Source organism: Eucyclogobius newberryi, unplaced genomic scaffold, assembly GCF_026437365.1.
Source record: "Eucyclogobius newberryi isolate DKJ021-1_F unplaced genomic scaffold, fEucNew1.0.hap1 SCAF_21, whole genome shotgun sequence".
NCBI lineage: Eukaryota > Metazoa > Chordata > Actinopteri > Gobiiformes > Gobiidae > Eucyclogobius > Eucyclogobius newberryi.
In genome coordinates, this window is record NW_027315846.1 from 12,471,747 (window position 1) to 12,496,894 (window position 25,148).

The 25,148-nt window shown below is 38.4% G+C and overlaps 2 protein-coding genes across 3 annotated transcripts in view; both read left to right on the forward strand.

The window, feature by feature from the left end:
- Nucleotides 1-11,116, forward strand: part of pcnx1 (pecanex 1) — a 39,631-nt gene extending 28,515 nt beyond the window's left edge. For both annotated transcript variants that reach the window (XM_072457979.1, XM_072457980.1), the window contains 15 exons: nt 175-352; nt 749-857; nt 1,358-1,487; nt 1,568-1,626; nt 1,719-1,934; nt 2,381-2,634; nt 3,317-3,547; nt 4,434-4,534; nt 4,892-5,042; nt 5,447-5,677; nt 6,268-6,542; nt 7,404-7,576; nt 8,098-8,528; nt 8,929-9,069; nt 9,743-11,116. In XM_072457979.1, the coding sequence (XP_072314080.1) occupies nt 175-352; nt 749-857; nt 1,358-1,487; nt 1,568-1,626; nt 1,719-1,934; nt 2,381-2,634; nt 3,317-3,547; nt 4,434-4,534; nt 4,892-5,042; nt 5,447-5,677; nt 6,268-6,542; nt 7,404-7,576; nt 8,098-8,528; nt 8,929-9,069; nt 9,743-9,883 (2,821 nt within the window). In that variant the 3' untranslated portion in view covers nt 9,884-11,116. The remainder of the gene's footprint in view (nt 1-174; nt 353-748; nt 858-1,357; nt 1,488-1,567; nt 1,627-1,718; nt 1,935-2,380; nt 2,635-3,316; nt 3,548-4,433; nt 4,535-4,891; nt 5,043-5,446; nt 5,678-6,267; nt 6,543-7,403; nt 7,577-8,097; nt 8,529-8,928; nt 9,070-9,742) is intronic.
- Nucleotides 11,117-14,150: 3,034 nt separating this feature from the next.
- lgmn (legumain) lies at nt 14,151-23,617 on the forward strand. The gene is made up of 14 exons (XM_072457634.1): nt 14,151-14,216; nt 14,520-14,692; nt 15,566-15,663; nt 17,176-17,257; nt 17,333-17,415; nt 17,677-17,752; nt 18,890-18,952; nt 19,034-19,100; nt 20,088-20,206; nt 20,654-20,743; nt 20,819-21,025; nt 21,429-21,599; nt 22,434-22,501; nt 23,207-23,617. The coding sequence occupies exons 2-14, from the start codon at nt 14,543-14,545 to the stop codon at nt 23,247-23,249; spliced, it is 1,317 nt and encodes a 438-aa protein (XP_072313735.1). The 5' UTR covers nt 14,151-14,216; nt 14,520-14,542; the 3' UTR covers nt 23,250-23,617.
- The last annotated feature ends 1,531 nt before the right edge of the window (nt 23,618-25,148 follow it).

A 25,148-nucleotide genomic window follows, 5' to 3' on the forward strand; every position in this document is an offset into this window, starting at 1 on the left:
ATGTTCCCTGAGAACTTACTCTTCATTTTCTTATAAATTTAACACACACCAATTGCAAATAGATACCGTATTTCTCCTTCCTTGTTCAACCATATCACTAATCATTCCTTTAGTACCGTTTTTGACCAGTCATTGTAACGCGTATCTCATTCCCGAAACATCCTTGTGTTGCAGGGTGGGCGCTCTGATGATCACTGTGGCAGGTCTGAAGCTGCTCCGCTCATGCTACAGCAGCCCCACGTATCAGTACATCTCCATCCTCTTCACCGTCCTCTTCTTCACCTTCGACTACAAACACCTGTCTGAAACTCTGCTGCTCGACCTTTTCCTCATGTCCATCGTTTTCAGTAAGGTAAGAGGAGCATGACTGTGAAGGTCACTACTTTGATTCCTATGATTTGGAAATTCTCGATGCGTACTGTAAGAATACCAATCCTTTGAGGTTTTTGTCGAAAATAATGTATTGGGTATTACTGGCACATTAGTTGTTTATTTGCTAGCAATAAACTTTTCAAAGAATTGAGTAAAAAGGTTAGTACAAAGTGTATTTCTGCATCTTTTTACTTGAAGAGTAACATTTTCACTTATTAGTTGTACTTGTATTCGTACATGTAGCTATTGCATTCCTTCATTCATTGCTCTCTTGAATTAAATAAAAAGTGAAATCCTAAATATGTTTGGAATTGGAAACAGAAAACATGTACCGGTAAGTTCTCCCAAAGTTGAAATGATTGTTTGTTTGTTGCAGATGTGGGAGCTGTTTTACAAACTGCACTTTGTCTACACTTACATCGCTCCGTGGCAGATCACTTGGGGCTCGGCCTTTCACGCCTTTGCCCAACCCTTTGCAGTGCCTCGTATCCTTTCAGTACAGTGTTATTTAGGTCTCAAAGGTGTGTGTTGTGTGTGAGAATGATTTTTAATTGGCAATAGACAAAACAATTATGTTATAACAAGCTCTTAAAAGTTGATTTTGCATAATACGTTTCCTCTAAACTTTTAGTGAATTCTTGTCTCCTAAACGAGAGATTACACTGCTTTATATAACTTCATAATTGTGCACCTGTGCCTCTCTTGCAGTATTTCCACTGCTCCAATGTGATAATTAGCTTCTACTTTTAGAGGGGTGTCGATTTACCTGCAAATGACGCAGATGTGTTAGAAACTGTTATTTGTTTTCTTTCATGAAATCAGGTTGAAGTTCATGGTTTCTTAATTAATTAATTGAGAAGCATCGAAAAACTTACTGACTATGGGCATTTTAGAATGATCAATTCAACTATCACATGGATTTCTTTGTTACAGTAACATAGAGTTGAAATGACAATTTTAAATTCCTTTACCAGTGTCGCTCCAGACTCTGCCATGTTGTTTGTTCAGGCCGTCGTGTCTGCCATTTTCTCCACTCCCCTAAACCCTTTTCTAGGCAGTGCCATCTTTATCACCTCCTATGTGCGCCCCGTTAAGTTCTGGGAGAGGGACTACAAGTAAGTGGATTTGTATATGAAATGTCTGGTTTTTTTTTTTACTTTTCTTCCTGTGTTCTAAAACATCTTTCTTTATGCAGTACCAAGAGGGTGGATCATTCCAACACTAGACTTGCACATCAGCTGGACAGAAATCCAGGTTGGAAAATGGGAGGATTTTGCACTGCTCCAAAAATATATATATTCTTTATAATCAGAGCTGTGCAAACTACAAACTATTATCCTTTTCAGGTTCTGATGACAACAACCTAAACTCTATTTTCTACGAGCACTTGACGAGGTCGCTGCAGCACAGTCTGTGTGGAGACCTGCTCTTGGGCCGCTGGGGCAACTTCAGCACCGGAGACTGCTTCATCCTGGCCTCGGACTATCTCAACGCCCTCGTGCACCTCATCGAGATCGGCAACGGCCTGGTGACCTTTCAACTCAGAGGCCTGGAGTTCAGAGGTGAAATGCCAATGCACAGACATGAGCTAACTTCAATGATTTTAAGTTTGAGTATTTTGTCTATTGTAGGATTATACAAACTAAAAGGAAATTAAACTAAAGACAATACATTGAATACTCACCATAAATTATTCTAAATTTTGCAATAAAACCATAAATAAGTACATAATGTCAGTTAAACGTTTTTAATTTCATCCTCTTTAACATCATAAAATAAAACTCTGAACAATTTAATTTTCTTACATTTCATATACCGGTAATAATGGGTTTAGGCTTCTTATATGCAACATTTTGAGGACTTTTTCCTCTTTCAAAATATATAATATGTAGTTTTAAATTCTGAGGCCCATGAATTGGTGGAGGTTTGCGTTTATCCGTCTATCTAATATGAGTCATATATTGTGAAACATTCTAATAGTAAAAAAGCCTCTCCATCTCCTCCAAAGGCACCTACTGTCAGCAGAGGGAGGTGGAGGCCATCACTGAGGGCGTGGAGGAGGACGAGGGCTGCTGCTGCTGCGAGCCGGGACACCTGCCTCACTTCCTGTCCTTCAATGCGGCGTTTGGACAGCGCTGGTTGGCCTGGGAGGTCCTTGTCACCAAGTACGTCCTGGAGGGCTACAGCATCACGGACAACAGCGCCGCCTCGATGCTGCAGGTTTTTGATCTGCGGAGGATACTCACCACTTACTACGTCAAGGTCAGTGAGATTAGAGCTGCGCGACATGAGGATATTGTGTTGATAACGGCAATAAAATTATTTGACGAAATTAAAGTATCAAGTATAGTTGAACATGTTAGTCTTAGGCTCTATTACTAAATTAGTGGTTGTAAAAAAAGGTTATACAACCCAAATTAATCCAAATGGCACGGAAGTCCTATCATAAAAAAGGTAAAAATGGCTTTGGTAATGAAAAGTGTTTCTTTCAGCATTTTATTGAAAAGATCATCTTAGTGGGTACATTGCCAGTAAAAATTGTATAACTCAATAATTAGGCCTGATTTTTGGTGTGTTTATGTGCAGTTGAAAACACCTAGTGACTTGTGTTGGTTAATAAATGGCTTTTTAGAGTTACTGTTGCATTGGACGACAGAGTTCAATGAAATTTAAATTTACTCTTTCAATCTTTAGCATTTTCTCTTTCATTTTTGTCTTTGTCACATTTGTTTGACCTTTTTTGCATTTTCCTTGTCATCTTGTTTAAATTTCAATAAACACCACAAATGAGAGGAAACCTTTTTTGGTGTGCCACTGTTTGCACTTTGGTCGTTTGTACTTTGTAAATGAACTTCCAAAGTTGTCTGTAACCTGTAAGTTTAACCTGTTAATTCCAAACAAAATGTCTCTTCCTAAATATATTAAGATGTTTATTTCTCTTCAGGGCATTATCTACTATGTTGTGGAGTCCCCTAAACTGGAGGAGTGGTTGGCCAATGAGACGATGAGGGACGGCTTGAGGGCCTGTACCGAGAGGAACTACGTGGATCTGGACCCGACATTTAACCCCAACATCGACGAGGACTACGACCACAGACTGGCTGGGATCTCCCGGGACAGTTTCTGTGGGGTTTACCTCGGCTGGATCCAGTACTGCAACTCGCGAAGGACTAAGGTGCAAAAACACTACATTTTGAATAGTCGTTGCTGCAAAGTTTTAGTCATTATAGTTGACTGATAAATCCGGCGGTTCTGTTTTGTCACTGTCATTGTGCTCTTGTTTAAATCTCTTCACTCACGTTAACTATGCATGAATGTGGTGGGTGTGATTTGTTGCGGTCGGAGGAGCAGAATGGTGGCCTCACTCTTCTTCAATGAGGAAGCTGCGGCTATGAAGTAACTTACCACCTCCTACAGTGGTCAATAAATGATGAATGTTTGAAATTACAAAATGGTGCTTGGCTGGTGGTACAGTGGTTAAAGGTTGCACATGTGTGTTTGCTGCCACCATGGCGTCATGGGTTTGAGTTCAGCTCTTGATATTTTCCGTCTGTCTATACTCTTCTCACCCCCTTTCACTTTACGACTGACCTATCAAATAAAACCTTCAGGCTAAAAAAATCTAAGAAAAATAAATAATGAAATAAGCATCTGTTAAAGTGCTACATAAGAACAATTTATCAGAATCTTGACTAAGCGACTACTGATATTATTGTTGACCATTTTGATAAGTTAATTGTTATCTGGACCATAAACAGACTATAACACTTGCTTCAATAACAGAGTTTATCACAAAAACAACGCGTTATTAAATACAAATGAAGAAGGATACATGTTTTGTGATTTTTAATAAAAAATACTCTAATTTCTAAATATTTCACTATCGAAAAGCATCAATTTAACTATTTCATAGAAGAAAAACAAACTGAGAGCTAAGTAGAGTGAAGTAGTTGTGGGTAAACACTGTACCTAACCCAGAACTCGATCAGGCCTAAGTTGAGAGGACAGAAGCAGGATCATCTCATATACATTTTAATGTTGTTGTTTTGTCTTTGCCCCAGCCTCTGGACAGTGAGAAAGACTCTGCTCTGGTCCTGCTCTGCTTCGGTCTGTGTGTCCTGGGACGAAGAGCTCTTGGAACTGCCGCTCATCACATGTCCAGGTTTGTCATGCTCTTCTTCTGAAATGACACAATAACCCCAAATAGCAGATAATAATAATGTCTTAGTTTGTATTAATTCAATTTAAATGGCTATACATCAGAATTATGATGGTATTTTGTTAATGTATCTGTGTTATGTAGAATTCTTATCCTTAGATCTAAGGATAAGAAAGAAATATTTTTTTATATTTATTTACCCATGCCACTTCATCTAGCACTTACAATTTATAGTACATAGTATTATTTTTTATTTTTTTTTACACTAGCATTAAGGAACATAAGAAATAGATCTTGTATAATAATCCTGTTCAGAAGCGATGAAAGTACCGTAACTTACTTTCTTCTTCTCTGTTGCAGTAACCTAGAGTCCTTCCTGTTTGGACTTCATGCTTTGTTTAAGGGAGACTTCCGGATCTCCTCGATCAGAGACGAATGGATCTTTGCCGACATGGAGCTGCTCCGGAAAGTGGTGGTGCCTGGAATCAGAATGTCCCTCAAACTACACCAGGTCAGTCTGAGGCCGACAAATGTACTGGGAAAAAATATATATAAAATGTAATGCCTATTGATATTAGGAAAAATAAAATAATGTAAAGCAGGCCACAAGACACAGGAGACGTTTGGTGATAAACAATTATTATTTAATATTAAATGCTTAAGTATTATTAGTTTTATATATTAATTATATATATATGTATTTGAGATGTTTGACAAGCTGTTGTATAAGCAGGTTTTACTTTGGGTGCGTTCACACTTGGTCTTTGTTGAGGTCCAGTGTAGGCCTGATGGAGACTTTCTTTGATCCTCCTGTGGTCCTGGACTTGGTTCTCAATGTAGATGTGTTGTCTGTGTGTGACTGTGAAAACACTTGTTTCTTTATTTCTCCAACCATAATCCCTCTGTTGTTCTCAGGACCATTTCACCTCTCCGGATGAGTACGAGGAGCCAGCCGTTCTGTATGAGGCCATTTCGTCTCACCAGCAGAACCTGGTGATCGCCCACGAGGGAGATCCCGCCTGGAGGAGCGCCGTCCTCTCTAACGCTCAGTCTCTGCTCGCTCTGCGTCACGTCCTGGATGAAGGAACCAACGAGTACAAGATCATTATGTTGAACAGGCGCTACCTCAGCTTCAGGGTCATCAAGGTATAAGGGCTACGACTCATCAATGTATTATACTATCATATCATGTTTTCCAAGTATGTCTGAGGAACTAAACAAGATGTGGAAAAAAGTTATGTTTGCTGCAGTCCACTAGTCATTGATTAGTCATTTTTTGCAAGTTTTATCTGTTTAGTTTAGTTTTATCTACTGTCTTTGTGATAAACATAATTTGGCAAAATAACAATTACCTGTTTTTAAAATAGTCATTTTTTCCATAGTCAATTAGGCACAATTATTCCGATTAATTGTTGCAATGTCAGGGTTTACACAGCTTAATAATGAGATATCAAGTTCTATGCTTTTAATATGTTCTTTCATTTTTTTTGAATTGACACAATAATTATTTTTGTGGCCTTGTATGTAAATTTGAAATACACAAAACTGACCTTTGTTATCCAAGTACTCTAAGTATTACACACCACATCAAAACATATTTACTCCAACAGTACTATCAGTATATATTTATGAAAAAAAAAAACTATAGATGCTAAATGTAGTAATTACAGAGAATAAACATTTTTGTTGTAATTAATTTTGATCAATTAAAACAACCTTGTCTCTGAATGCTGCAGGTGAATAAGGAGTGTGTGCGTGGCCTCTGGGCGGGACAGCAACAGGAGCTGGTCTTCCTCCGAAACAGAAACCCTGAACGAGGAAGTATTCAAAACGCCAAACAGGCTTTGAGGAACATGATCAACTCATCGTGTGACCAGCCCATCGGATACCCCATCTACGTCTCCCCTTTGACCACATCCTACTGCAACTCCCACCCTCAGCTCGGACACATCCTGGGGGGCCCCATCAGCATCGCCAACATACGAAACTTTGTAGTCAGCACTTGGCACAGGTTAGTTTGAATCAATGCATGTTGCTCTGAATAGGTTTTCGTATTCATGCATTCATTTTCTACCGCTTGTTCCCGTATTATTATTATTATTAAATTCATAAGTAGCAAAGAAAAGGTTGGAACACAAATATATTAAAGTGGGACTAAACACTATCTTTTATGCAACTAAACTATGCACATGGCGTTTTAGAGGAATTTTCTTCTGTTCCTAGTCTATTTTTTTTAGTTTAATGCAAACTGCATTGATTTGCAGGTTTGTGGCCTAAAATGGTCAAAACCTAAGTGTAATGCCAACTACCATCTCACTTCCCCCCAAAGTTTAGGTGTTTAGTCCCACTTTAAATGCATGTGTGACATTTAGAGCATTAGAGCAGATTAGGGTCTACTAATGTGTCAAAAGATAAGATAAGACTTTATTAGTCCACACAGTGAGGAAATTTCAGTGTTACAACGCATAAGTAGGTACAGAAGTGAGAGAACAGATAACTTATAGAAGACTTAAAAAAAAAAAAAAAAACACTCTTAATAGAGGAGCTCTTACAAAAGAAAAAAGAAAACTCTCGTAAAAAACCTTATATTCTTAATAAAAACAAAAAGAAAATAGTAAGTAACACTCTTATTTACAGCAGTTACAAAAGACCCTAAAATTATATGTTACTCTCAAATATGTAATACAAACAAATGTTGGACATATTGACAAACTCATTGGGCAAATACTACTTTCTCTTTTTATCTATACTATCAAATAAATAAATCCATGCAAAATCAAGAAAGTTTGAGAAACTATAATACTTCAAACATCACTGAAATAACTGAAGACTTTCTCTGTTCTCTAAATTTGACCTCTTTCTCCCTCTTCAGACTGCGCAAGGGTTGTGGCGCTGGCTGTAACAGTGGGGGGAACATAGAGGACTCGGACGCAGGGGGCTTGTCCAGTGGGAATGGGACGGCGGGGGACTCTCAGCAGAGCTCAGTGTCTCACAGCGGGTTGTCCGGACCGTCACTGCCTCTCAGCTACCCACCACATCCTCTTGGTAAGAAACAAAGCTCCTGCCTGCACAATCTTCAAACTGTGTCTGCATTTTTCTGTGTGAGGTTAAGGTTTGGTTAATGTAAATACTAAAGCCCAACTGAAAAAGTTTGACATTTTATATATAAAGGAAGTAAAACAATATGGTTTTAATATGTGTACCTCACAAGGAGAAAGAATGTCTGCGTTTATCAGTGAAAGTAGAGCAGTCCGTATTCTGCCTGCTCTGTCCCATAAGTTTAAAAGCTTATCCAGTGATTATTATCATGTAGAATTTTTGTGTCGAAAAATCTAAGAAATGTTACCAGATTTAATGTGATGAAACTGTGATGTCTGAATCTTTCTTTCAAAATCACATATTTTTCTTGGGTCATTTGGAATAAACATCGGTCTAGTCCATAAACTCATCTCTCAGAGTCTGGTTCACATTCAGATTACAATAATTGGTTCTCATTTCAATGATTGATTAGTCACAATCTGATTCGGAGTAGTTGTAATCTTTGTAGTGTCTGTCTCTGTTTCCAGGCACTAGTCAGAGCGCTCAGTCGGTCCAGTCCAGTCTGGTGCGTCACTCTCCGGCCCGAGCCTCCATGGCCTCTCAGTCGTCCTCGTATCGCTACAGCAGCAGCAGACACTCCTCTCTACGCACCTCCACCACCGGCCTGGAGCCCTGCCGCCGCTCCTCCACCAGCCAGCTCTCCCTGCGCGCGCTGCCCACCACCCTGCACCTCCGCCTTGGCTCCACCTCTGACTCCTCGGGCCCCTCTGCCTCCCTGTCCAGCCACAGCATCCCCCCCTGTAAAAGGACCACTCTGGTGGGGCTCTTGGGGAACGACAGTCTGTGCAGCGCAGTTACGGACCCTTTGAGTCATCACCACCATCATTATCATCACCCACAGCAACACAACCCGACTGTGGCCACTGTGCGCAGGGACGACATCTCATACAGAGTACAGGTGAGTGCCATAGACAGCCTTTAGTCTATTTTACACTGTGTTTAATTCACTGTTACATGTTATTACTTTGGTTATTGAGAGCAGTTGTAAGTAGCTTTCTCACACAGTTTTTAAGCAAATTAGTTTTTGTATTTTGACTCTGCACAATATTCTTGACTGATGCATTTAACTCTAGTGCAAATTCAATATGAAAAACATGGATGTTATGAACAGACATTGTTTACATGCACTCCAAAATCTGAATATTACCTTATTTCTGGACCTTCAATACATTTCTATCATTTATTTTATTTAAATCATGCTTTATACGTTTATATGTGTTTTGTGTTTTATAGTAGAAAAAGCTTCAGTGGACGAATGAGGGATTACACCGACATGTTTTGTGTTTTGTTGCCCTCAGATTGTGGATGTGAGTCAGGTGCTGGAGAACATTCACTTGTCGAAGCGGAAGGAGCTGCAGTGGCCTGACGAAACCATGAGACTGAGAGCAGGGCGGACCTGCTGGAGGGACTGGAGCCCCCTAGAGGGCATGGAAGGACATGTGCGTACAAAAAAACAAGTCTCACTAATCTTTCTAAAACAACTGCTGCCTTAATGTAGTTATATGATGTAAAACTGACCTTGATGTCATAGGTCTGTCCATTATCTAAGGATGTGTTTTCACTTGTTTGGTCCTGATTTTAGCTCAGTCTAATTCTGATATAGACTTTGTTTGATCCTGTTCCTGCTACAGCATTGTTGTTCTGGTTATAGTCCTGGTTTAGCCCTAGTTTAGTCCTAGTTTAGTTCCAGGTTTAGACCCACTGTTAATGCAGTATTTGTGCGAACACACCCTATTACAAGCATTCTGGGTCATGCAATAAGCCAAACAAAATATATATATATATATAAAAATAACAATTTTCTAGGTCACTATTTTTATGTTTTTACATTTTGTGTGAGCTTGGTAGATTAACATTGCTAAGTAATTAAACTGGTTTCTTCTGAGAGTTCACACTTCACTATGATCCACCTATCACTCACTCAGCACATGGAGTGGATGAGGAAATGTAAATGACACAAAAACACTGAATCAAATTTTAATCTGCACAAATTGGCACATCATCACGTTTCGTTCTTTAATGTCTGTTAGCTTCTATTTTGTCCATTGCCAGCTGTTTAAACATGCCATTTTGTGTTGATTTCACTTTTTTAACCATGTCTCTCTCTTTCAGGTGATTCACCGGTGGGTGCCTTGTAGCCGTGACCCAGCTAACCGCTCCCATATCGACAAGACCATCCTGCTGGTTCAGGTGGATGATAAGCTAGTGCCTGTTATAGAGACAGGGGTCATTGAACTGGGGGCCGAGGTTTAAGGCGAGCACATTTCTACAGGTTTTCGGACCGGGACTTTCCCCCTTTCCCAGGTCCTGATCGCTGAGGGGGGACAGGAGCCAGGGAACTGTGCAAAAACAGAGGCAGTACCATTAATTTACCCAGCATCCTTCAGTGCATCCGTCACACTAGCTGCCTTGCTTTGCATCCAAATGCTGCATGACAGTAAACAGCTCTAAGTTAATTGATGCTACTGGTTTAGTTCTATGCATTTCTATTCATTTATTATTTTGTTGGTTAGTAAATGGGTTGTGTTCTTGTGATGTCACGACAAGATTGAGAGGAGGGCAGGATGAAATAAATGGTAAGCTCTATGCTAAAGTGTCACTCTTTAGATGTTTATGGCTAATATTTTTAACAATTACAGGGTGTAATCAACAGAGATTTTATAACTAAGCACAAATTAAAAAAGGTGAAGGTTCTTTAACGCTAAAGTCAACACAAAATATCAGGTTAAATATTGATAAGCTTTCTTTTGGGATATCTTGTTTTTTTCTGTTATTGTATCCACTACTGCCCTCCTCCAATTATTGATAAAAGTGCATTTGTAAACACAACAAAAATGAGATAAGAATGTGTTAATTTTCTTGTTTTGTTTGTCCTTAAAAGTATTTTGCCAAAAAGTCTATTGTTTTGTATTTGACATTGTTTTTTTTTTAATGTTAAAGCTTTTTTTGCCAAGACAGAGACGTGAAGAGGTCCCGCTGGGGTCCGAGACTTTACCGAACTGTGGCCAACCTTGTGTTTTTTTTTGGTTGTCATTCCCTTTTGATTAATTTGAATTTATTTTGCGCAAAAAGAAGTTGCACTATGTATTTTTTTCTTTTATTTGCAGTGATGCACTACAATCTTTAATAATATCACATTTATTTATTTCGTAGACTCTGAATGGCCATGGTTAACGATGCCTTGGGAATGAAAAATGCAATCATCTGTTTTCAGTTTTGTTATGTTTGATAAACTTGAAAATGACTTTTTACTGTATGTCTATAGCTATATATATATTCATATATATAATGTCAATGTATAAAAGATTTGTTTTGGATATTTATTACTGTGAACATAGTATTTACACTTTGTTACATCTTTTTTTCATTTTATGACAAAGGTTAATGTATTACGGACCATAAGTTGACAACTTTTTTGAAGGACTATTTGACTATTTAACTCAATTCTTTTCTATAAGGAATAAAAGTTTGATTTATTGCTTACAACTGTGGCTTCTCTTTCTTCAGTTTGTGTACCATGTTTTGTTTTTAATGTAAGCCATATAGATTTTTTTTGTCATCGTCACTTTCTCACAACACATTGTGTGAGTATTCTGTCTTGGAGCGTGTCTGAGTTTGCACCGTTTTATAAAACAATATTAATCACAATGAATGTTCTTTTTAGTCTTGTCTGGTTTTAGCTGAGTCATGGTTTGTGAATATACAAGGGACAATGTTTGAACAAACGTGTGATTTGCAGGTGATTTCTTTATAACTTCAAGGGCATTGATAAGGTAAAGTAGGGCAGAAAATCCAAACTGGTTGTGACTTTGCTTTCATCTTTTTAGTCACACAACACTTCTTATATTATTAAGTAAATGCAATCTGTAGCTTTTGCCTATATGATTTATGTTGGTGAACACATCTAACCATTCTATTAAAATCTAAACTTTGCTTGACACTGAAAGTAGTTTATAAAGCAATTGAATATACTAAATCAGAATTTAATTTGCCGTTTTGTTTTTCAATGTAAGCATTGAGTTTTTAAACTGTGACAAAGCCAGATGTCTTGGTACTAATGTGTTATATTCCCTGTTGAGGTTGTAATAGGCCTACCTGTTTCTCAATCCTAAAAAAGTCTACATGACCAAGATCAAGAAAATCTATCCTGGAAAAGAAGAAAAGTCAGAAGAATGACATCTAATGTTACTGACACATTGGTGTTTCGATCTGAAATTGGCATGTATCCCATTTGAATCCAAGATCATGAAATAAAATGATACTGATGTACTGAAAGTTTGTGTTAAAACGTGATACTACTGACTTTCATTGAAGTACTTACGTGGCAGACTTATTCCAAAACTACATTCAATCCAAAACCACCTGATCAGGATCATGGGTAGATATTTTGGGCCAGCCGCTGGTCCAGCTAAGGAGGGACCATTTACAAAGCCCAGCCCACCACAGTGTATCATCAGGGCACTCTCAGTTGTTTTACTTTTCAATAGGGCTGAAACAAGTTGATCAATTAATCAGAGACTCCAATTGGAATAGTTGGTAAACTAATCAATCCTTTTCTATTATTTTTTTAATGAACAGCCATTTTTTGCTGTAAATATGAAGTTATGAAGAGGTTCTCTAGTAGTGGAAATTCAATGGTATTCTGACAATAGCAGCTTATTGGGTTTTTCCACAGCTCTTTGTTTTGAGATCTCTGGACTTGAGGAGATGGTCTAAAGTAGGACTTCCCGCTCAACATATTTTTAAAATAAATAATGCTCGTATATAATTATTTTTTATTTGTGGACGGTGTAATCCCAACCTACAAAATAATCATTATTATTCTTCCTTTGAAACATGAACAGGTGATTTGCACAGACTAGAGCTAAAATATATAAATATAAAAATAACATTTGCTTGCTTGAAATGTTTGACACTGTTTTGTTGTTAGGTGGCCCCAGCCTCAGAGTCTCTATGATAAATTAATAAAATGTCCTCTGGTATACTACAAACACTGTAAAGTACGTGGCCTAACAGATTATTTTCTTCCCCTAAACTTTACTTCAGAGTGCAAAGAGCCACAACTTTGGTTGATCATCCAGATGAGGCGCAGCTAAACACAAACACACTAACCAATAGACCCATGCTACTAACTACCATGGATCATGTGGATCATGGATGTAGTACAGATGTATCATGGATGTAGTACAGATGTATCATTGATGTAGTACAGATGTATCAAGGATGTAGTACAGATGTATCATGGATGTAGTACATGTATCATGGATGTAGTACAGATGTATCATGGATGTAGTACAGATGTATCATGGATGTAGTACATACATGTATCATGGATGCAGTACAGATGTATCATGGATGTAGTACATACATGTATCATGGATGTAGTACAGATGTATCATGGATGTAGTACATACATGTATCATGGATGTAGTACAGATGTATCATGGATGTAGTACATACATGTATCATGGATGTAGTACAGATGTATCATGGATGTAGTACATACATGTATCATGGATGTAGTACATACATGTATCATGGATGTAGTACAGATGTATCATGGATGTAGTACAGATGTATCATGGATGTAGTACATACATGTATCATGGATGTAGTACAGATGTATCATGGATGTAGTACAGATGTATCATGGATGTAGTACATACATGTATCATGGATGTAGTACAGACGTATCATGGATGTAGTACAGATGTATCATGGATGTAGTACAGATGTATCATGGATGTAGTACATACATGTATCATGGATGTAGTACATACATGTATCATGGATGTAGTACATACATGTATCATGGATGTAGTACAGATGTATCATGGATGTAGTACAGATGTATCATGGATGTAGTACATACATGTATCATGGATGTAGTACAGATGTATCATGGATGTAGTACATACATGTATCATGGATGTAGTACAGATGTATCATGGATGTAGTACAGATGTATCATGGATGTAGTACATACATGTATCATGGATGTAGTACAGATGTATCATGGATGTAGTACAGATGTATCATGGATGTAGTACAGATGTATCATGGATGTAGTACATACATGTATCATGGATGTAGTACATACATGTATCATGGATGTAGTACAGATGTATCATGGATGTAGTACAGATGTATCATGGATGTAGTACATACATGTATCATGGATGTAGTACAGATGTATCATGGATGTAGTACAGATGTATCATGGATGTAGTACAGATGTATCATGGATGTAGTACATACATGTATCATGGATGTAGTACATACATGTATCATGGATGTAGTACAGATGTATCATGGATGTAGTACAGATGTATCATGGATGTAGTACATACATGTATCATGGATGTAGTACAGATGTATCAGATGTTCAGATCATGGTTCAGATTCATGTGTTAAACAACCAGGAAAAGTCATGTGAGTGTTTACAGTGAGACCTCGCCCACCGCGCATACTGATTGGCTGACGCCGAAGCATTCCAGTGACCGTTGTCCGTCGGATATAAATTTCCATGTAGAGATGTTCTCTTAGATTTCCCTCAAAGTCTGCTTCTTCAACTCATCATAAAAAGGTAAACATTGACCAGTGGAGATTTGTAATCAATATTTAAGATAGACGAAGCCACCAATCAATAGTTGGGCTTTAAAGTGCTGGAATGTCTTATTTTAAGAGGCGCTGTGCTAAGGTTAGCTTCCGAGATATCCTCGTCATGTGACCTAACAGCAACAGTCAGGTGGCTTCTTATTTGGGTTGTTTTGTTGGGAGCCCTCGCTGCCTTTTAGTTCCTTTTATTCCTCTATCTCACTAAATGCAGCTTGTATTTGCATGACCAGGACGCGTGGGTAATATAACTAAACAGTTGTTTTATTCCCAGAGGACATCTAAAGGGAGAGGATCATGTTTAAGTCGGTGTTGTTCGCCCTGCTCGGGGTCAGTCTGGGGCTGGTCTGTGCCTTCCCTGCCCCGGAGGAAGAGGAGGCAGACGGGGGCAAACATTGGGTGGTGATCGTGGCAGGCTCCAATGGATGGTACAACTACAGACATCAGGTAAATACACCAGGAAAATATGGGAACTGGTTCTGCTAGTGTTTAAAATACTCTGCATGCATGTTAAGAGTAAGATAAAGCACTAAACACATCCATGCTCCAATATTTATCCAATACACCTGTGTTATTATGCAGCTATTGAAGATGTGCAAACTCTAATGCAAAAATGTATGTTCAAGTTGTAACTATGACTTTTATAGACAATTGAAACGTCTTCTGGAGTGTATTACAAGTGTATTACACGTTTTTCATCATGTAATGTATATAAATATGGCATGTAAATAAAGCAAATGGGTTAAAATTTAGGCTTAAAATTAGGTATCAACAAATCATGCGGTACAATCTGTCAAAATCTTGATTGTACATGATTATAGAGTTTGGTGTTCCTTGTGCTGCATTATGAGGTGATAAGACATTTGAAGTTACAATGCCCTGTATGAATCTATGGATGCAAGTTTATTCTTAGTTACAAGAGACGGGCAGGACAATGGACTACACAGCATATCTGCCTCGAACCCAAGTCTCTGCCAGAGCCTCTGTGCTCTTGAGTTTTTATACCAGAAGTACAAAACTTCATACATATAACAACATAATGTAATGTGTTAATCAACCCTTACACTCGAAGACAAATACAGACAAACAAAAGGTTTTCTGGGTGGAGATCGTGAGTCTGCTAAGCTTCTTCACATTATGTAAATGTAAGGTCTGGTTTCTCAGGCTGAATCATATCGTATTAACGCAAAGACATAATTATCAGGACATAAATATTAACACATTTCTGTCACAATGGCTATAGTTTTGTTGAAAAAAAAAGTAATTCAATCTAAATGATTTGGCTGTTGCCCGTATGTAATTCATGTTTTCTTCTTCTAGGCTGATGCTTGCCATGCCTACCAGATTGTCCATAAGAACGGTATCCCAGATGAAAACATTATAGTTATGATGTATGATGACCTGGCACAAAATGAAGCGTGAGTTTCATCAGATATTTCTTTCCTGTTCTATTCCTATACTTCCTTGTTACACAAATAATTGAATGGGTAAAAAGCTGAATATTGAATATGAGAACTATTTCAATGCCTTATTATTCGTCTGCCGGGTAACTTCAATTAAACTTAAGCTTCCAGACATTCATAATCACAGTCCTCGACCTAGATTGGATTTTTCTGCCATTTATAGTAGAAGATCAAATTATGAAGACTTTATTCATAACATAAATGCAACATTTACACATTTGGGGTTTGTGTCACCTAGGTTTGTTTGAGAATATGTTAGAGAAAAATAAACAATTATATCTATTACAATCTAGGTCTGTGCTGTCATAAATCCAAGTGGCATAGATTTTAGTAATAGTGAACGTGAATGCAACTGCAAATCCTTATTGCACTACATTACGCCTATTTTTATTCATCATGACAGCAAAGCCAAAGTGCTATGTCTCATGTTGCTGTGGTATGTGGCTCTGTGAGAGAAGAGCATGACATGACTGAATTTAGGGTCAAGAGTCACAAGAAACTCATTTAACTGCTTTACTTTGTCCCAGCAGAAATGTTACAGACAGTCTACACTTACAGGAGTAAAAGGGAAAGTTAAGGGATCATGTAAATTGAATAAGACTGTTGCCATCACAACATTAATAGGCTCAGGTTTTATGGGACTGACTTTCATTTTACCATGGCTTTTGTATCTTTTTATGATAAAAAAAACAACAACTACTACATAAAATTAGTAACAGCAACATTTACTTATTACTTACGAAACTGAGCTAAAATGCCACATTGAGGAACTAAGAATATTATTTTATTTTGAGATTTTGCATATTGATTAGTTTCATAGCCAACTATGTTCCAAAAGGGTGTTGTATATAGAGAACAAGTCCCTAACACCAGGCCTCATGATTCATGAATCTAATCATCATATTGATAATAAAGAATAAGTAATTGCTAGACATAAATGTTTCTTTGGTCAATCAGTAACTTGTGATGTAACAATGGAGTGAGAGTTGGTTTGGCACTTTCTGGACCACTGCTTTATTGTGGTCAGTATAGTAATAGTCCCAGTAATACATATCATTTTAAATAATTAAATATAGCCACTTAATTATGTAAAAACACAACTGTTCCATATTCTTCATCAGATAATGTCTGTATTTTTTTTATACAGTCTCTCCAGTGAGTCATCCACTGGCTTTGGCAGTTAGTAAAAGGACCTAACATGTTCAAATGTTTCCCACATTCATGTATTTCTCAGACTTATTGCCTTTGTTATTTAAAAAAGGGAACAAAACTTGTCAGTGAGCCACATTGCCTATACGTACATGTATTTTTTTGTTAACTCTGTTGATTTCTTAACCAAAGCCTGTCTGATTTGGTCAAAGGAAAAACGAACACATGCCACTTTTTCTTTGTCTTTGAATGATTTGTGGTATTTTGCCCTCTCAGCTCTTCACACTTCCTCTTGTGACTTGTGATGTTTGTGTGCAGTAATCCCACCCCAGGAGAGATAATCAACAGGCCTAATGGCACTGATGTCTACAAGGGAGTGCCCAAAGACTACATTGGACAAGTAAATACAAATACATGTGTAACCACAATTTACTTAAAAAGATACTTGTGTGAATATAGATTTTTCTGTCTACAGGATGTGACTCCTAAGAACTTCCTGGCCGTGTTAAAGGGCGACTCTGCAAGTGTCAAAGGAGGATCAGGAAAAGTGCTGAAGAGGCAAGTCACACAAAAAAAGGATTGTACAGAAATTTAGATTTGATTCTCCAGTGTCATGTATATATAATTCTGAATGATCCTTTTTAAAGATAAGATAGTACTTTGATTATTTGAAAGTGGAATTTACCGGGACATGTTTGTATTGCTGAGATTTCTTATTCGTCACTTGATCTTCATTGTACCCTGTAGCCTCTTGCGAGCAGCTCATTTTGGTCAAACCGGTTTTATTCAAGTTCTAACATCGCTCTTTTCTTTCGACAGTGGCCCTAAAGACAATGTGTTCGTTTACTTCACTGATCACGGCGCTCCGGGCATCCTGGCCTTTCCCGACGATGATGTAAGCATTTCATTTACCCAAAACATACCGCCATCAATCGCCATCAATCACTCTATCAACTCTTTTAGGCTGTCTTTAAATGTCAAAACAGGTACAGGAAGAAACCGTACGTTGTTTTACTAGTTTAGTCAGGTGATGGAGGTCCAAAGGGAAAGTACAGGTGTTGCAGTGGCATATTTTTACACACACAAACCACTGTGTCTAAGAGAAGAGACTACATTCTTTGTCTGTGTAAAAACCTTTGTGAGCTAGGTTGTAAGTAGAAAACGCTTTGCACCTTTGACGCGGTGGACAAGGTTAGCCTCAACCCGATCTTACAGAATTGTGTTAAAGCAGAACTACCGTATTTTCCGGACTATAAGTCGCACCGGCCAAAAAATGCATAATAGAGAAGAAATAAACATACATAAGTTGAACTGGAGTATGAAATGTGGTTGCAAGTGTGAAAATAACAAATAATATCACATATAAGTCTCTCCGGAGTATAAGTATATAAGTATAAAAATAAGTATAAGTCGCACCCCGGCCAAAACTATGAAAATACAGTAGTTCAATTTAAACTGTTAGGCTCACTTACCTAAGGCATTGCGAGCATCGTATTTATTCACAGTGATGAGTTCACAAATAGCTAGCAAACATTAGCATGCTAACAGAGCACTTTTCTTATTTCGCTATAAAAAACGCTCAGACGACTGATTCTAGACCGCACACATCAGTCTCAGTTTGACCCATAGAGCTGCTTTTACAATATTTCTGTACTGAGGCAATACTGATTTTATTATATACATAAAAAAATAAAAAGTAGGTACAGGCTTGAGTGTACGATTTAAAGGTGCACTATGTACCAGTACATTTGGAGGGTCTGTCACCTGCTTGGCTCACGAAAATGTTATAGCTTTGCCTGAAAATGTTCCTCAATATGGCATTAAACATGTCTATCTTTCATTTATTTAATTACAAGCATTTTTATTGCCAAAAAATAACTGATTTGCTGGAGTATATTGCGTGTCTCAATAATGAACTCAAGGTATAACGAAAATTATGTCTGCTCAAAAAATATGTTGAATGAACAGGATAATTCAGTACGATAAAAAGCAGCTTCTGTTATCAAAAGTTAAATTGTGTATTATTTTTCAGCTTGCAGTGGACGACCTCCAAGCAGCCATCAAATACATGCATGACAACAACATGTACAAAAAGGTAAAGTCTTGTTACGTCTTATTACTGTGTCATTACAAGGCTCTGTGATAAATTCAAATGTTATCTTTTTTGTTTTTGTAGATGGTGCTTTACATTGAAGCCTGTGAGTCTGGATCAATGATGACTGATCTTCCTGAGAATATCAATGGTACGTCAACAGTTACAAAATTAACAAACTCTTTTTCTTGTTTTGGTTAAGAAGGGATTATGATTATGACACTTTGTCTAATCCCTTAAATAAAATGCTGTTAATGTTAATCTTCAGGTTAACCACAAACCATCAAGGGTGCTCTTTGTAATTTCTCTTTCTGTTGGAGGGTCAGCTGCTCGTCTCTGTTGACCTGCAATATTCCACACTATTGCATTTAACTTTAAGCCAGTAGCGCCACCTGTCCAAGTTACAGGTTAGATCTGTGCAGAGGCGACTCCACTCACACTGTAGAAAAATACACACACTTTTCAATGTATTTTTGAGCAGTAACGTAACAGACTAAATTCTTGATCGATTCGTTTAATAGCATACGGGGGAAAGCAGTAGCGACAAGGTAAACCCCCACTATGAAAGTTACACGTTTTAGATGTAGTTTGTAAAAATAAAATCCGTCTAATCTTTGACTTCCAGTGTTCTGTTGCAAAAGGCTAAGTTCAAAGTGCTCTTATGGCTTTCTTTGACTCGACGTGGCTTTCACCTATTGACTTTATTTTTATCACCGTTTTGTCTCATGTGATTTCTGCTTAAACAAACATTTCAAGCCCTTTTTTACCTTCTCATTTGCCAAACTACTGATGCAGCGCTTTGAGGGTGGACTTTATACCTCACAGTGTCACATTTGTGCATCGAGGCTGAAACTTGTGGCAGATCACTGTCATGTGCTACTCCTCATGTGATGGTTATAACCGGGCCGCAAATTGATTTATTACTAATGGAGCGAGGTTACACAACGTCACAGCCATTGCAATTGTAGAGAAAACTTAAATGTTTCTTGAGCTATTGTTGACAAAAGAAGGCTGTGGATAGGATTTAACAGGAAAAGCAATAGTTACAGTAAATTCCTCTGTTTCTGTTCCTGCGTTTGTACACTTTGCCCATTAAATCTGCTACGGTATAATTTTCCGTTGTCGTTTCTCCCTTCAGTCTATGCCACCACAGCAGCCAATGACCACGAGTCGTCCTACGCCTGTTACTACGACGAGAAAAGGGACACGTATTTGGGAGACTTGTACAGCGTCAACTGGATGGAGGACTCTGACGCGGTGAGTCGATTTGGAACACGCCTTGTGCTTATGATATTCATGCTGTGTTTTGCATTAAAAGAGGAGACTTCTGTGGCTCCTCATAGTCTACAACAAGATGAGCAATAAATTGGTGTTAAAACTGTATTTATTTTGTTGTACAGTATTATCATAAGTACATAAGTAATCTTTTAATCAATCCTTTTAGGCCACAAGTGACATTTTAACAACCAAAATGTAATCAATACATGTTTTTTCAAGAAGGATTGCCTAAGCCACTGTACAAACCTGTGACAAACTATTTATTTTACTATAGAAAAACATAACTGAATGTCTTCTACATTTACAAACTTTTAGGCATGTTGCGTTGTGTCAGTTTTTAAATAGGACAAATCACTACTACTAATTCTATTTAAGATGTGTATTGTATATTTATCTATTTATTTCTGTTTTGTAAATCCTTTGTAGGAAGACTTGACCAAAGAGACATTGCAGAAGCAGTTCAAAATTGTCAAAAGCCACACAAACACCAGCCACGTCCAGCAGTTTGGCAACAAGGTAATGCCGTAACAAACCTTATACTTCACACAATATTACCAAACCATTGACCGGGCTTTCCTCCTCTCTGCTCAGACTCTGTCCCACATGAAGGTGATGGCCTTTCAGGGCGGTCCCAAAGCCGTGTCTCGGCCTGCCCCGGGCCCTCTGCCCCCCGTCTCCAACCCCGACCTCACCCCGAGCCCCGATGTCCCGCTGGCCATCCTCAAGAGGAAGATGATGGCTTCAAACGACATCAGGGAGGCGCGGGGCCTGCTCATGGAGATCGACGTACACCTCAAGGTAACTCGTCAGATTTTGAGTTTTGAACAGGTTTAGTGGTGAGATTGTGTAGAGTGGTCATTTAAAAACAGCTACTAAATAGAAATAGAAATGTACCAAAAGATCAAAGTACTTTCTTCTTCTTTTTTACCAAGAGGTACTGTATACAGCCAAATCCTCTGCTCCAAACCAATTGCTTTTACTGAGAAAATGTAGAATTCAGGAAATCTGGTCGTATAAATTATTAATTAGATAAAATAAAATAAAAATCACGATCGAACAATATGAGCAATTAAAAAGAAGGAACATCTCTCAGCCCTACTTTCTTTAGAACTTTTCCGTAGTTATGATAGTTGACTGTCCATGTGAATCTATACTATATATAATTAGTATTTTCTTCACTGGTTTAAAATGCTATTTTCAGATCCGGCAGATTTTGGCGGAGAACATGTTCCAGATCGCCCTCACTGTGACCGGAGACAAACTCAAAGCCCAAGGGATCGTCAACAGCAAGACCCTTCTGACTCTGCATCAGTGCTACAAGACTGCTCTGTACCACTACAGAGACAACTGCTTCAACTGGCACAGCACACAGGTACAGCCACTTACGTTTCACAACCACAGCAGCAGTAAAAGCGGTCTGTGCTTTGCTCTATTATCATTTTTGAAACCCTTGGATACTCGTAATGTTGCATTTAATGTCACAGTTGCTAAAGTGTCTATTATTCCTATTTGAGATAAGATAAGCTTTATTGGTCCCACAATGGGGAAATTCCAGTGTTGCAACACAGATTAGGTACCTAAGTGTAATAATAAAAACAGATAACTTAGAAATAACTCATTTACAGCTGTTATATGGACAGCTGTTATATTTAAAAGCAGAAATGAGCACTGGTAGTCTGCATGGCATTCGCAAAAGATAATTTGGTTTCAATTCCCGTTTCTACATATATTCTTCATTTGCTGAACTCAATCAAGCTTTTAGGACTGTATGCATTTAGTCGTTTAGTCAATTAACTGGTTGATGGTGTCTTAGTCAACCAGCATTTGAATTACCGGTAGTTGACACATTTTTTGTTGGACAAGAGCAAAAAAAATATGATTTTAAGTGAGTTAGCAGGAGAGGATTTGTGAGATAATAGTGTTAAGTCATAGAAATCTGCTGTTTACTACACATTTACTTGCTTTTTTTAAAGTATGCTTGGTCCTAATTTGTACCAGTTTTAATCCTGGACCTGGTTTAGTCTTGTTCCTTGTCTGGTTTGTGTGGTGAATGTACTAACGTGAAGGCAGCCTTACGTTTGCACATTAACACACATGTTCCTAGTGAAGGAAGCTTGTGCACCTGTGAGATGAATACCGAAGAGGAAGTTTGACTCGTTCTTGCCTTGTGACTCTTAATTGATGTGGTGTCTGTGTCTGCTTACAGTATGAATACGCCCTGAGACACTTGTACGCTCTGGTGAACTTGTGCGAGGGAGGATACTCTGCTCAAAGGTACAGTACTGTCTCTTTTAAACTGAATGAATCCCTAGGTGTATCTTCCATTTCAAAGAAGGAAAATGTAACAGAAACAAAGTTGAGTTGAAGTGTAAATCTTATATTTATATTTGTGGCATTTTATTATGATTTGTATGGAGTAGTGAACTTTCAAATGTGCCTTGAAAGAGACCTTAACCTAAACTTGACAACGTTGATGAATCAATCACCCAAACTTAATTTGTATAGCACTTTATAACAGAAGCAACTTAATCAAAGTGCATTCCAGAAGTTAATGATGACAAGGCAAGGCAAACACTATACAAAGCAATAGAAATACAACAAAAGTATAGTTATGTAACACAATTGTGAACAAATATGTCTTTAGCTTGGCTTTGAACAGAGAAAAAGTCGTGATTGACCATAAATCCAGCTCGCATAGACAAGATACTGTACACGGCTTTATAAACAAACATTAACAGTTTAAAATCATTTCTGAAGTGTACTGTGAGCCAATGGAGAGAAAGTACAGAACCAGGTGATGTGTTAGTCATTAAGTCTTTTTGGACGTTGAAGAGTGGACTGTTTTATTTATACTGTACCAACATAGCCATAAATATCCACCATAAATTGATGGTCCACTTATTAATCAATGGCATCTCAACTGTGATTATCCCACTGTAAGTTGAAATGATCATGTTTTTTCTCTCTCTCTCTCTTTAGCATCTTGAATGCTATGGACTCCGTGTGCCTCTCCCGCTTCTAAAAAGATCATCATCGCTCCTTTATCTGGAAAAATTGGTTTTCCAGGTCCCAATTGCACTGCTGAAACACCAATCAATACAAACAAGCATATGCCATCATGAACGCACTCTTCTGTTTTTAAGCCTGACCTGTGAATCAATTTGACTTTCTTTTTCTATTATTCTTTTTTAAACTGGTTTTATGATGAGTTGCTGTGAACAATTAAGGTGATTTTTATATTGTCTAAATGTGTTTTGGGATTACTGACATATAATTGGTTGCTGAAAGCTTTATGGCCTGGTGTGAATGTTGAGATTATGTGTAAGGGAGAAATAAAAAATAAATATTTGTTGTCGAACAGGGATGTTAAATAAAATTTTACAAACCAAATATCTTTCTGGTTGTTTATGTGCATAGCATAGTTGGTTTTGATTACAATAAATTACTTGCAATATTCTACCATAAAAATGACACCTAGCTACTGTTATATTTTATGTCAACTGTTCGATGTTACTGCTACTAAAACAACTACTATTGTCAAGTTTATTTATATTCACTTTACTGTACTGTTTGCTAATTTAGGGTGTCTAATTTAATTCAAAATTAGAGCACACAAAGGAAAATAATCTGAATACCATAAGTAAAGTAGCTAAAAAAGCAAAAGGCATGTCAAAAAATATATTGATATGTAAATGTATAAAAATGTGTCTAAAATGTGTACGGTACATTTCCCCATTGGGACAAATAAAAAATGATCTTACAAGAGCTGTGTAAAGAGAAATAAAGTTTCATTTAGAGCTTCAATAGCTAGGGATCAGATCAAATTAATACAAGTTTGTAGGGGTTAGGGTCCCCTAACCCTTGTCATAGGGGTGGGAATCAGAATACTATCAAAATACACTGCCCATGATGCAATAATATCACGATTTTGCAATACATGCAATAATATAGATAATATTCTGTGATATATCACTGTTTGTAAGAAACACATTTGTTTGTTGTTTGTGGTTTTCGTCCCGGTCGTGGACCACTGGACCAGCTCTATACCCTCCATCGGGTGCTCGAGGGTTCATGGGAGTTTGCCCAACCAGTCCACATGTGCTTTGTGGATCTGGAGAAGGCTTTCGACCGTGTCCCTCGGTGTGTCCTTTGGGGGGTGCTCCGGGAGTACGGGGTCCGGGGCCCTTTGCTCAGGGCTGTCCGGTTCCTGTATGACCGGAGCAGGAGCTGTGTTCGCATTGCCGGCAGTAAGTCAGACCTGTTCCCAGTGCATGTTGGACTCCGCCAGGGCTGCCCTTTGTCACCGGTTCTGTTCATAGTTTTTATGGACAGAATTTCTAGGCGCAGTCAGGGGTCGGAGGGTGTCCGGTTTGGGGACCACAGGATCTCATCTCTGCTGTTTGCAGACGATGTTGTCCTGATGGCTCCATCAAACCCGGACCTGCAACATGCACTGGGACGGTTTGCAGCCGAGTGTGAAGCGGCTGGGATGAGAATCAGCACCTCCAAATCCGAGGCCATGGTTCTCGACCGGAAAAAGGTGGCTTGCCCTCTTCAGGTGGGTGGGGAGTCCTTGCCTCAAGTGGAGGCGTTCAAGTATCTCGGGGTCTTGTTCACGAGTGAGGGAAGGATGGAGCGTGAGATCGACAGGCGGATCGGTGCAGCGGCTGCAGTGATGCAGTCGCTGCATCGGACTGTTGTGGTAAAGAGGGAGCTGAGCCGAAAGGCAAAGCTCTCTATTTACCGGTCGGTCTACGTTCCTACCCTCACCTATGGTCATGAGCTTTGGGTAGTGACCGAAAGAGCAAGATCGCGGATACAAGCGGTCGAAATGAGTTTCCTCCGCCGTGTGGCTGGGCGCTCCCTTAGAGATAGGGTGAGGAGCTCGGCCACACGGGGGGGGAGCTCGGAGTAGAGCCGC

Excerpts from the sequence above, each read along its gene's own strand:
- lgmn (XM_072457634.1), top strand. The coding sequence starts at position 14,543 with ATGTTTAAGTCGGTGTTGTTCGCCCTGCTCGGGGTCAGTCTGGGGCTG. Across the intron at positions 17,416-17,676 it reads TCAGGAAAAGTGCTGAAGAG|TGGCCCTAAAGACAATGTGT; the intron begins GCAAGTCACACA and ends TTCTTTCGACAG. Across the intron at positions 22,502-23,206 it reads GGAGGATACTCTGCTCAAAG|CATCTTGAATGCTATGGACT; the intron begins GTACAGTACTGT and ends CTCTCTCTTTAG.